The 12,985-nt window shown below is 42.9% G+C and overlaps 1 protein-coding gene across 1 annotated transcript in view; it reads left to right on the top strand.

Annotated features, from left to right (window-relative positions):
* PKD1L3 (polycystin 1 like 3, transient receptor potential channel interacting) overlaps positions 1-12,985 on the top strand; it is an 80,764-nt gene that overhangs the window by 17,480 nt on the left and 50,299 nt on the right. Inside the window, exons 6-12 of the mRNA XM_060397841.1 lie at positions 3,017-3,148; positions 5,057-5,233; positions 6,831-6,958; positions 7,055-7,181; positions 7,820-7,948; positions 8,306-8,525; positions 9,457-9,650. Of these exons, the coding sequence (XP_060253824.1) occupies positions 3,017-3,148; positions 5,057-5,233; positions 6,831-6,958; positions 7,055-7,181; positions 7,820-7,948; positions 8,306-8,525; positions 9,457-9,650 (1,107 nt within the window). The remainder of the gene's footprint in view (positions 1-3,016; positions 3,149-5,056; positions 5,234-6,830; positions 6,959-7,054; positions 7,182-7,819; positions 7,949-8,305; positions 8,526-9,456; positions 9,651-12,985) is intronic.

The following is a 12,985-nucleotide window of genomic DNA, read 5'->3' on the forward strand; positions in this document are numbered from 1 at the left end:
TAATGATGTTCTATTTAGTGCTTCAGGCGAGGAGGAAGCCTTATTCACCTGCCCCACTTTTTCAGGAGCAGCAAACCCTTCTGACAGCTCCTCCTACTCAACATCTCAACTCTTTTTTTAATCTTTCTTCCCCCTTTGCCCCAAACCTTAAGATAAAGCAAAGCCGTCGTGACAATTTTGACTGAAGAAAATTATCCTGCTTCTACCCATTTTTTTTTTAAACACAAGCTCTACTTACATGCAAACATTTCCCTGCTGAAGAGGAATCCTGTTTGCTCCGAACCTGCACTCAGTGTTAATGGAAGCTAGATGTCCACTATTGTCTCTGCTGGTATTGTATTCCCCTGGGGAGAAACTAACCTACAGTCATTTCAACAGACATGTTTTCTTTAAACAAAGGGAAATCTGAAGTGTAGACTCCCCAGGAGTCTACAAATAAATGACTATAAATACTAAGAGAATTTAGTAGCGTTGCTGAATGCCAGATTACTATACCAAAGCTAATTGTACTTTTACACATCAGTAACATTCAGTTAGCAATTTCGATAAAGAAAAAAGCTCTAATGGCCAAGTATGTAGGAGTGCAGATAACAAAGTGAAGGTCGCTCAGTCGTGTCTGACTCTTTGCAACCCCATGGACTGTAGCCCACCAGGCTCCTCTGTTCAGGGAATTCTCCAGGCAGGAGTACTGGAGTGGGTTGCCATTTCCTACTCCAGGGCATCTCCCTGACCTCTGTTCAATCATATGGTCCATGAGGGTAGGACCATAGCTGACTGGAAGTGCTCTAACTCGTGAGTCTGGCTGCACACAGTAGGCATTTAATGAAGATTTATTGACTGTGATTCAATTAAGCTGTAAGTGGAATATTCTCTGGTAATTGGACCAAGTCATTGGTATAAACAGAGATTATCTCAGGGCTGGACCTCCAGTCTGAAAGCAATGACCTCTTAAGCTTTGAGGCAGGTCCAGTGCTCTGGGTTTGTTTTCTCAGAGAGGTTTTCTGCCTCCACCTCCTGCCAAGCGGTATTTAAGGTACTACCTTCTCGAACATGAACTCTTGAATGGAGGGAAATAAACAGGGTGGGAAACCTGAGAGATGAAATATCCTTCCAAATAGAGAAGATTGGGTTTGTTTGGGTTTTTTTGGCTCCACCATGCAGTGTGCATCTTAGTTCCCTGACCAGGGGTCAGTTCTGTGCCCCTGCATTAGGAGCGTGGAGTCTTAACCCCTGAATTACCAAGGAAGTCCCTGGAAGAGTTAGTTTTATTTCCATGTGACCCTTTCTTTTTAAGATTTATTTTTAGTTACAGGATAATTGTTTTACAATATTGTGTTGGTTTCTGCCTGACATCAACATGCATCAGCCATAGGGATACATGCGTGCCCTCTGTTTTGGACATCCCTCCCACCTTCCATCCCACTCCAGCCCTCTGTGTTGTCGCAGAGCCCCGGTCTGAGTTCCCTGAGTCATATGGCAAATTCCCACCGGCTGTCTCTTTTACACATGGTAGTGCGTGCGTGTCCACGCTACTCTCTGCTTTTGCCCCACCCTCCTTCCCCGCCTCCCCTCCTTCCCCGCCTCCCCGTGTCCACAAGTCTTCTCTATGTCTGCATCTCTATTCCTGCCCTGTGGATAGGCTCATCAGGACCATGTTTCGAGATTCCATATACACGCGTTAATAGATGGTCTTTGTTTCTCTTTCTGACTGACTTCACTCTGTATAATAGGCTCTAGGGCCATCCACCTCATTAGCACTGATTCAGCTCCATTCCTCTTTATGGCTGAGTAATATTCCGTTGTGGTAACTTCCCTGGTGGCTCAGCTGGTAGAGAATCCGCCAGCACGGCAGGAGATCCCAGTTCAGTTCCTGGGTCGGGAAGATCCCCTGGGGAAGGAAATGGCAACCCGCTCCAGTATTCTTGCCTGGAAAATTCTATGGACAGAGGAGCCTGATGGGCTACAGTCCATGAGGTCCCAAAGAGCCAGACACGACTGCGTGAGTAAGCACAATATTCCGTTGTGTATATGTAGCACAGCTGCTTTACCCATTCATCTGTCAGTGAATGTCTAGGCTCCTTCCGTGTCCTTGCTCTTGTAAATAGTGCTGCAATGAATATTGGGGTACATGGGTCTTTTCCAGTTATGGTTTTCTCAGGGTATATGTCCGCAGGTGAGATTATTAGGTCGTATTGTAGTTTTATTCTAGTTTTTTTTTTAAGGAATCTCCAGACTGTCTTCCATCGTGGCTGTATCAATTTACATTTCCACCAACAGTGCAAGAGGGTTCCCTTTTCTTCATATCCTCTCCAGCGTGCATTTGCAGATTTTTTGGTGATGGCCATTCTGACCGGTGTGAAGTAATATCTTACTGTAGTTTTGATTTACTTTTCTCTAATAATGCGTGGTGTTGAGCATCTTCTCTTGTGTTTATTAGCCATCTGTATGTCATCTTTGGATAAATGTCTGTTTAGGTCTTTTGCCCACTTTTTGATTGGGTTTGTTTTTCTGGTGTTCAGTTGCATGAGCTGCTGGAATATTTTGGAAATCAATCCTTTGTCAGTTGTTTCATTTGCTATTATTTTCTCCCATTTGGAGGGTTGTCTTTTCACCTTGTTTATAGTTTCCTTTGCTGTGCAAGACCTTTTAAGTTTAATTAGGTCCAACTTGGTTTTTTTTTTTTTTTTGCATTACTCTAGGAGGTGTGAGCCTCACTTTTGATGATGGAATGAGACTTCGGCTTATTCTTATAAGTCTTATTTCCAGCTTCATTTATCCTTGGATCTTTCATTGTATAACCTGGTTATCCATTTTCTGTGCTGTATAAAGAGGTGAAAATAAATTCTATCTATTTGCAGAACAGCTTGTGAAAGTATCGATAGTAACTTGTGGAGAGTCTGATTCGTAGAGTTTGTAATAGTATCAAAAGTCAATTCTTGTTAAAACAATGGCTGAAACTACTAAAGTGCAGTAATTTTATATAAATAATTTTGAGAAAACTCTTTGTTCTCAATAGGTCATAGATGAGATAACAGGGAACTTTAGCAAAGCAGTTCTTGGTTTGCGAACTCACAACAAACTGCAGAAAGCTTGCGAGATCCTTGAGGGACTGGCAGCCTTTATCCCAGGATTTTCTGAGTCAGCTCAGGTAAGTAGAGGACGACTTGGCCGGGGGGAGGTATGAAGAGGAAATGAAAAAGAGAAAAAGAATAATAAAATAGAAAATAGATCATCTGGAGATTGTGCCTTGTGCAGAATTGAACATAAAAGTATTTTGTAGAGATTCAAATATTAGCGGGTGTTTGAAATACCTTCAGATTGGAAGATTGTAAATAATCAGTGGTGACATTCTCAGACATGCTGTGTTTATTTTCTTTTGTCTGTTTATCAGGTTACTGCCTTTCTGATACATCTGTTAGGGGACATCATGGGAGACAAAAATAGGTCCGCTTCTTGAGGTAGATAGAGACGGACATCCTTGAAGCAGGCATCGAAAACCCCGTGATATTTGTATTTATGGCAGCCATCTTTGCCACTGTTACTTCCCCCTGACTACTCATGCCTCTTTTCTACATCTTACACATTAGTAAATTAAGGTGGTAGGATTAGTGAGAATTTTAAATTCTTTTTTTCCATTTCCTATATTTTGAAATATTCTGCTGTAAGCACATAGGTGCAGTCTGGGTTGGTTTATTTAGACTTTTTAATTACATAAATAGTATGTGGTTATTACTCAAAAATCAGAGCAAAAACATTAAGTAAGAAATAGAAACCTTCACCATCTTGGTCCTTCTTGCCAATCTCATTCTCTAGATGTTACTCTCTGTAATTTGTTATGCGCAACTCTCCAGACTTTTGTCTATACATACACAACTTTGCTATTTGGTGTTAACAAAAATGGGGTTAAATTATTAATATATACATTTTTCTGCTTCTTAATTTTTTTACTTAATACTCTGTCATGGATATCTTTTCATAGCAGCATACAGACGTGAACTCACTATTCTTGATGCTCATTTGAATACTTTTCATTTGTTTACCCTTGCAAATAGCATATCCATAAACATCCATGTACCTACATCTTTGAATGCTTATGCAAACATCCCTCTGGGATAGAGAGCGAGAAATAGAACTGATGGACTCTTAAATTTTTAATCAATGACAAAATCACCCTCCTAAAAGGCACCATTTTATGTTCTCACAAGCCACGTCCTCACACTCTCACTTTTGCCAATTTCAAAGGCTTAGAAAAGAAAGAAAAGCATTTATTGATCACTAAAGAGGTCAGACATCATTTTATATATTTATTGGCCATTTTTATTTGTCCTCTGAATTGCTTCTGTATGTCCTTCACTCATTTTTCCCCTTTGGGTTTTTTGGTCATTTTCTTATTTGTGAAGAATAAGAGACCTTTACTATTGATATTAACTTTTGTTATATAAGCTGCTGATATTTTAGCAACAAGTCTTTTAAATTTTGTTGCATTTTTTTATTTTGCAGAGGTCTTTAATACATGTAACTTTGAAAATAACATTTCCAAACAAAAATTGTTATAACTGCAGTGTATATTCACTTAATATCTGTCAGTTAGCTTCACCTTATTAGTTGACTTTTTTTTTTTTTTACTTGCAAACAACCCACAGAAAGGAAAATTGGTGTTTTCTGTTTCATTTAGAAATGCTCCTTGATCTCCCTTTTAAGTCTGTCTTTAGTGCTTTGGAGGCCCTAAATATAAAGTGATAGTCTACTTGGTATTTCTGTCAGCATTGCTCTTTTCCTCAGCATTTCTTTTTCTTTTTAAGCTTCTGTTAATTAGATATTTGATCTGCTTATCACAGTGAAAAGGGTTGTTTTGGTTCCTTAGAATAACCAGAAACACACATCCTCCTATAGGTAACGTGTAGCAATATATGTTCCTTCCCTGCCAAGTTGTAATATTGCTTCTTATAAAAATGCATTGGAAGTGTGAAGAACACAGAACTCCTTATAAGGAGAACCCAGATTTAAAGCAGTCATAAACAGCACAGAGATGTGTATGTGTCTGCTGAAATTCCAGGTCAGGGTCATCAATACCCTTACAGACCTGAATGAGCAGCTACTGCAGAGCCCACTTCTGAACAGCAACAACCCAGGCTCCAGAACACCTGTGACCGTCTGCCTCTTCCACTCCCTCAACAATGTAATGAAAGCTGGTGAAGCAAGTCGGCCAAGACATGGCCATAGCGTTGAGCAGGTGGGTACAGTGTGTGCCAGTGGCCAACTCCGTTTAGAGACATTTCATCTTGACAGATCAGGCATCAACATGGCCTTTCCCTAGACCTCTAGCTGCTGCTGCTGCTGCTGCTGTCGCTTCAGTCGTGTCCAATTCTGTGCAACCCCATAGCCGGCAGCCCACCAGGCTCCGCCATCTCTGGGATTCTCCAGGCCTCTACCAGCTAAACAGGCACCACTCAGGAGACTGCTCCATCAAGCCTGCTCCCAGTCTTCTCTCCACCCCACCACTGAGCCAAAAACACCTAGTGCTGAAACCTAGTGAATTCAGTGAAGGGTTTGGCATATAGTAAACATTCCACTAAATAAATTATTTTTACCCTTCACTTAGAAAGATGTTCAACATCACTTGTCACTAGGGAACTGCACATCAAACCACCATGAGATCCCACTTCACACCTAGACAGACAGACAATAACAAGTGTTGGCAAGAAGGCAGAGAAACTGGAACACTTATATGTTGTTGGATTGTACAATGATGCAGCCACCTCGGAAAACGGTTTGACAGTTCCTCAAAATGTTAAAAAGAGAATTACCACGAGGCTTAGTAGCTTCACTCCTTGGTATGTACCCTCATAGGTCCGCACAGAAACTTGTACACTCGTGTTCATAGCATTGTTCAAATAGCCAGGTAGCCAAAAAAAAAACAGAAACAGCGCAGTGCCCATGGTCTGATGAATGGATAAGTAAAGTGTGGCATGTCCTTACTGATAGAATATTACCTAGCAACAACAGCAACAAAAATGTACAAGCTACAACACGGATGGGCCTTGAAAACACTATGCCAAGTAGAAGCAGCCGAACATAGAAGATCGTGGTTCCATGTATGAGAAAGGTCCCGAAGAGGCAAGTCTGTTGACACAGAACGTAGTTTAGCAGTTACCTCCTGCTAAGGTAACTACTTGAGGGTAGGAGGGAAAAGGGACGACAGAGGATGAGATCGTTCACTGGCATCACTGACTCAGTGGGCATGAGTTTGAGCAAACTCTGGGAGATAGTGAAGGACAGGGAAGCCTGGCGTGCTGTAGTCCATGGGGTCGCAGAGAATCGGACATGACTTGGCGACTGAACAACAAAGGTAACTACTAGTGGGCGTGGGGGCTGGGGATAGGAGAATGGACAGTGGCTGCCACTGGGTTCTGGGTTTATTTTAGTGAAGATGAAAACGTTCTACAATTAGATCGTAGTTATAGTAGCACAGCCCTGAGAATATAAAAAACACTGAATTATATAATCTAAATGGGTGATTTATATGCGTAATTTCATTGCCAAAAACACCTGTTTTTAGAAAACATTCATCATAAGCAGGTCTCAGGCATCTCATGTCATGGGTCAAAGAAATAGTTCCCTGGGTGGCCCTCTTAGTTGATGCAAAGGATAATGCGTCCTTGGCTAGATGGCAAGTGCCCTCCGTGGGTCCTTCCAGTGACTGTCACCTTTCATTTCATCGCTGTCAAGGTCCTTGTCCCCTTTTCCTCCCTCTCAAACCGTCGTCTCACTAACACAGTACACCGAGGTTACATGAGTCACCTGGTATTGATGTTCCTCTCCAAACGCAGGTAGAAAATATGCTGAAAATGTCCTTGCTGAGCCTTGGGAGGATCCAGGAGACGTTTCTGCAGCAGAATCGGTGTGCTGAGCCTGAGGTGACTCTGACCTCTTCCACTGCTGCCCTGATGCTGAGCAGGTAACAGGAGGGAGGGACAGAGGGAGTTTCGTTTTAGGCTTTGGACTTTTAGGGAACAGAGAGCAATTGATTTCCATTCAACTTCTTTTTCTTTAGGCAAAACATATCAACATTGCCTCTGAGCTCTTACACCCTCGGTGACCCAGCCCCTGTGAGGTTAGGCTTTCCATCAGCGTCCGCCCTGGAGGAGCTCTTGAAAAAACACCCAGGAGTTGATGTCCAAGTGAGTATGAAATTGATTCTGATCAGAACGAACATGGGATGTGATGGCTGTAGGCATTTGGGTGAAAGTGTAGGCTGAGCAGACAGAATGAGAGAAAGTCATGTGTGCTAATTTCTGTTTCACGCTGACAGGAATGGAGGGCTCTTAAACATGACCCCTGCTAGAGGTTGGGAGCGTTAAACAGACTTCTAGGTTTCACTAAGCTTTTGGGTTATGATTTGAACTGATCTGAACTCTTCAGTTTTTATACAAAACTGAAAATCTCTAAATAATCACCGACTCGATGTACCAACCTAGTCATGTCAGCATATTTAATTTCTTTCAGCAATCACCTAACAAACGAAAGTAAGATGGTAGCCTTATTCTGGAGAACAGAATTCTTACTTCCTAGTAAAATGAATCCTCCAAGTACCGAGGTGAAACAAAAATAGTAATAATTCCAAGGGTCTCAACCAAATGACTCATCTTTAATTAGCTGCTTCTTCCTTGTAGAATGTTATAATGAGAAATATTTCATTTCCAATGCTAGCAAGGGGAAATCCCGACATTTACTTTGATATCCGATCCCTTATTACCTACAAGAGTGTTATTTATAAATTTGTGGGCAGTTGAGGAAACTGAAATGTTCTTGTCTCTAGGTAACAGGACTGGCTTTCAATCCCTTCAGAGATTTTGACAAGAAGAAGATTGTTGGAAGCGTCGGGAGTGTGTTACTAAGCTCTAATCATAAATTGCTCCAAGTCCATGACTTAATGGAGGATATTGAGGTATGACTTGATTATTAAGGAATAAAAAAGAAGGAAATTGGAATTCCTGGAGAATAGGATGGGAATTTGCAGCAACTGAAGGAAATCATTTTAGATTTATGGGCATGCCGTTGTTTTGTTATTCACATCATCACTTAGGAACTTCTACAGAGAGACCTCCCTCACACTTGGGAGAAAGTGTTTTAGGTCTAAGACTATATACTTTCTTGTATATCCCTGGCACCGTGTTACCTGCCAGCATTCACAGAGGAAGACCTAGCAGGTTCTATTCCATTATCACGAAGAAGGAGTCTGAAAAGCAGCCATGGACTAACCCTCTTAAACTTGGAGAGATTAATGAACTGTCTCTTATTCTAGATCATGCTCTGGAGAAATGCGAGCATGGAAACCCACCCTACCAGCCTCAACATGAGCACAGACCACTTTACTATCACCGTGAACGTCACCTCCCTGGAGAAGTCCCTGATAGTGTGCGTAGAGCCTGAAGGCCCCCTGTCACTGACACTCTACCTGGGCTTCCAGCACCAGCCCAACCACACCCACTTCCGCCTGCCGAAGGAGAGGGTGTCGCAGAAAGGTAAGCCCCAGCCGGATGCCAGGAGCTTTAGAACGCATGTTGTTGTTGTTTTAACTTTTTATTTTGAGATAACAAAATGCGACTGAGATCATTCACATGCAGTTATAAAAAATAAAACCCAGAGATCTTACGCGCCTGCTGCCCACTTTCCCCTGATGATTACATCCTGCAGAGCCACGGCTCAGTGTCACCACCGGGAAGTGACGCTGACCCAGTGCATTGATCTTACCTGGATTTCGCCAGTTTTACCAGCGCTCTTGTCGTCACTTTTCAAGTGACTCTTCCTGTTAAACAGGGCTGCTGAGCCAGTGCCTCTCACTGCTGGCTGGCCAGCTACAAATTGTGTCTGCATCACCGGCAGGCTCTTTCTGATTCCGAACATGTACTCTGTCCTCCTTGCTGATCTTGGTAATAATATCATGTCCTCAGAAACTGGAAGGGATCCTGGAGATCCTTCGGTTCAGATTTCGTGTTTGAAAGATGAGAAAACTAGGGCGACTGGGTGACTGCCTTGGCCCTTAGCGGCCAGCTGGTGACAAAGCTGGGCCCGAAACCCAGCCTCCAGTGTGCAGACCAGGAACTGGAACTGCTCTTTGCCTGCCCCTGTATCACCCTTGGGTTTCTCTTGTTACCAAGGTTCTCTTGTTATCATTTTGATGTGTGATTATTTCATTTTTCTAAAACTCATAATACATTCTAATTCCTTAGACCGAAATCTTCAAAAACACATGATTTTTTTTTTTAATGGAACAGGAGTCATCCTGAACCTCAGGTTATATCACCGGTCATTTTCTTTAAAACCATTTGTGACATGAGGCTTCTCATTTCCCCATTTGTAAAATAATAACAATAATAGACCCTTCTGAAGAAAGGTTCTGATGGAATCTTTCTCCTCTTTGAAAGGCAGCTAAGCACTCTTGTTTGTCCTCAGATGAGGAATACACATGGGTGCTGAGGCCAGAGAAACTGCGGTATGGGGTTGGCACCTACTACATCACAGCCGTGTTGGATAAAAGCAAGGAGGGCGCTCGGCAGACGCCCACCCTGCTCTCGGTGGTCACTGCCGTCACTCAGTGCTATTTCTGGGACAGCCTCAACAGCATGTGGAAGAGCAGTGGATGCCAGGTCAGAAGCCGCCCACCTCTTTTTTTTCATATTGTCTTCAGTGAAATATGATTGCTTTACAGTATGTGTTGGTTTCTGCTGTACAACAAAGCAAATCAACCATATACACATATCCCCTCCCTCCCCGCTCTCCAGTTCATCACAGAGCACTAAGCCTGAGCTTCTGTGCTTCACAGCAGGTTCCCGCTAGCTATCTGTTTCACACATGGGAGTGTGCATGTATTAAGTTGCTTCAGTCATGCCCAGCTCTTTGCGACCCAGTGGACTATAGCCTGCCAGTCTCCTTAGGCAAGAATACTGGAGTGGGTTGCCATGCCCTCTTCCGGTATCTTCCCTGGAGGCATATGTATGTCAGTCCTAATCTCCCAATTTGCCCCCTTCGCCCCCTGTGCCCACACGTCCATTCTCTGCATCCGCATCTCTAGTCCTGCCCTGGAAATAAATTAATCAGTCCCATTTTTCTAGATTCCACATACATGTGTTAATATGTGATATTTGTTTTTTTCTTTCTGATTAACTTCACTCTGTATGATAGACTCTAGGTCCATCCACATCTCTACAAATGAACCAGTTTTGTTCCTCTTCATGGCTGAGTAATATCCATGGTATATATGTAGCGTGTCGTCTTTTCCATTCATCTGTCTTTGGACATTAGGTTGTTTCCATGCCCTGGCTATTGTAAACAGTGCTGCAATAAACACTGGTGTACGTGTGTCCTTTTGAAATATGGTTTTCTCGGGGTATATGTCCAGGAGTGAGATTGCTGGGTCATATGGTAGTTCTAGTCTTAGTTTTTTAAGGAACCTCTGTACTGCTCTTCACAGTGGCTGTATCAGCTTACATTCCCACCAGAAGTGTATGAGGGTTCCTCTTCCTCCACATCCTCACCAGCGTTTATTGTTTGTATATGTTTTGATGATGGCCATTCTCACCGGTGAGGTGACACCTTATTGCAGCTTTGATTTGCATTTCTCTAATAATTAGTGGGGCTTTCCTGGTGGCTCAGATGGTAAAGAATCCGCCTGCCAGTGCAGGAGACACAGGCTCAGATCCCTGGGTCGGGAAGATCCCCTGGAGAAAGAAGTGGCAACCCACTCCAGTATTGCCTGGCAAGTCCCATGTACAGAGAAGCCTGGCAGGCTACAGTCTATAGGGTCACAAAAGAGTCGGACACAATTTAGAGACTAAACAGCAACAATCAGTGATGTTGAGCGTCTTCTCATGTGTCTCCTGGTCATCGGAATGTCTTTGGAGAAATGTCTGCTTAGGTAGAAGCTGCCCAGTCCTGCCTCTCTTCCATTTCAGCTGGCAATAAACTCAGGGCCCCTGTCGCCTCGTTTGGGATGGCCCAGAAAGAAAAAGCATCGGAAGGGAGATAAATCAGCCTAGATAAAAGGGGCAGGTGTGTGTGGTGGGCTGGGAGAGCATGTCCCTTCTGAGCAAGCTTGTGCTTTAGACTTTTTCTTCTTTTTTCCTTATGTCACTGGGTCTTCATTGCTGCACACGGGCTTTCTCTAGTTGCAGGGAGAGAGGGCCGCTCTTCACTGCAGTGTACAGACTTCTCATTGTGGTGGCTTCTCCTGTCGGGAATTACAGGCTCTAGCTGCATGGGCTTCAGGAGTTGAGCACGTAGGCTCAGTATTTGTGGCATAAGGGCTTAGCTGCTCTGTAGCATGTGAGATCTTCCTGGACCAGGGATTGAACCCGTGTCCCCTGCATTGGCGGGCAGATTCTTACCCACTCTACTACCAGGGAAGTCTTTAGATTTGTGCTTTAGACTTGTCAGTTCTTGCCCAAACATTAGTCCATGGTAAATCTGACAAGGTACACAAAATAAGGCAAGGTACATGGAAGTTGATCAATTCTGCAAGTACTAAATATGCGGTGAGTAAATGAGGCTGACTTCGTTTTGCAAAAAAGAGCTTTTGTCACTTCACTGTCTTTTGGCTAAGATCAAGTGTAGTATCAGTTATAGTTTAATAGCTGATATGCCCTCATCATGCGAAATGCCAGGCTATATGAAGTACAAGCTGGAATCAGGATTGCCAGGAGAAATATCAGTAACCTCAGATACGCAGATGACACCACCCTTATGGCAGAAAGCAAAGAAGAACTAAACAGCCTCTTGATGAAGGTGAAAGCGGAAAGTGAAAAAGTTGCTTAAAAGTCGACTTTTCAAAGAACTAAGATCATGGCATCCAGTCCCATCACTTCATGGCAAATAGATGGGGAAACGATGGAAACAGAGATTTTATTTTGGGGGCTCCAAAATCACTGCAGATGCTGATTGCAGCCATGAAATTAAAAGATGGTTGCTTCTTGGAAGAAAAGCTATGACCAACCTAGACAGCATATTAAAAAGCAGAGACATTACTTTGCCAACAAAGGTCCATCTAGTCAAAGCTATGGTTTTTCCAGGAGTCATGTGTGGATGTGAGAGTTGGGCTATAAAGAACACTGAGTGCCAAAGAATTGATGCTTTTGAACTGTGGTGTTGGAGAAGACTCTTGAGAGTCCCTTGGACTGCAAGGAGATCCAACCAGTCCATCCTAAAGGAAACCAGTCTTGAATATTCATTAGAAGGACTGATGCTAAAGCTGAAGCTCCAATACGTTGGCCACCTGGTGCAAAGAACTGACTCCTTGGAAAATAACTAATTTTTTCCCTCATATCAAAGGGTAACCACTGTCTGGAATTTGGTATATGCAGTGACAGATTTTATTTTCTTGGGCTCTAAAATCACTGTGGACAGTGACCACAGCCTTGAAATTAAAAGACGCTTGCTTCTTAGAAGGAAAGCTATGACAAACCTAGACAGCATATTAAAAAGCAGAGACATCACTTTGCCGGCAAAGGTCCGTGTAGTCAAAGCTGTGGTTTTTCCAGTAGTCATGTACGGATTTGAGAGCTGGACCATAATGAAAGGCTGAGCACCAAAGAACTATGGATTTAGAATTGTGGTGCTGGAGAAGACTCTTGAGAGTCTGTCAAGGAGATCAAACCAGTCAATCCTAAAGGAAGTCAACTCTGAATATTCACTGGAAGAATTGATACTGAAGCTGAAACTTCAGTACTTTGGCTACATAATGAGAAGAGCCAGTTCATTGGAAAAGACTCTGATGCTGGAAAAGATTAAAGGCGAAAGGAGAAGAGAGTAGCAAAGGATAAGATGGTTAGACAGCATCACTGACTGAATGGACACGAATTTGAGCAAACTCTGGGAGATAGTGAAGGACAGGGAAGCATAGTGTGCTGCAGTCCATGGGGTCACAAAGAGTTGGACGTGACTTAGCAACTGAACAATGAAAAATTCATTCTTTCAGCAAGTATGTATT

The sequence above is a fragment of the Ovis aries genome, chromosome 14 (genome assembly GCF_016772045.2).
Source record: "Ovis aries strain OAR_USU_Benz2616 breed Rambouillet chromosome 14, ARS-UI_Ramb_v3.0, whole genome shotgun sequence".
In the NCBI taxonomy this organism is placed as follows: domain Eukaryota; kingdom Metazoa; phylum Chordata; class Mammalia; order Artiodactyla; family Bovidae; genus Ovis; species Ovis aries.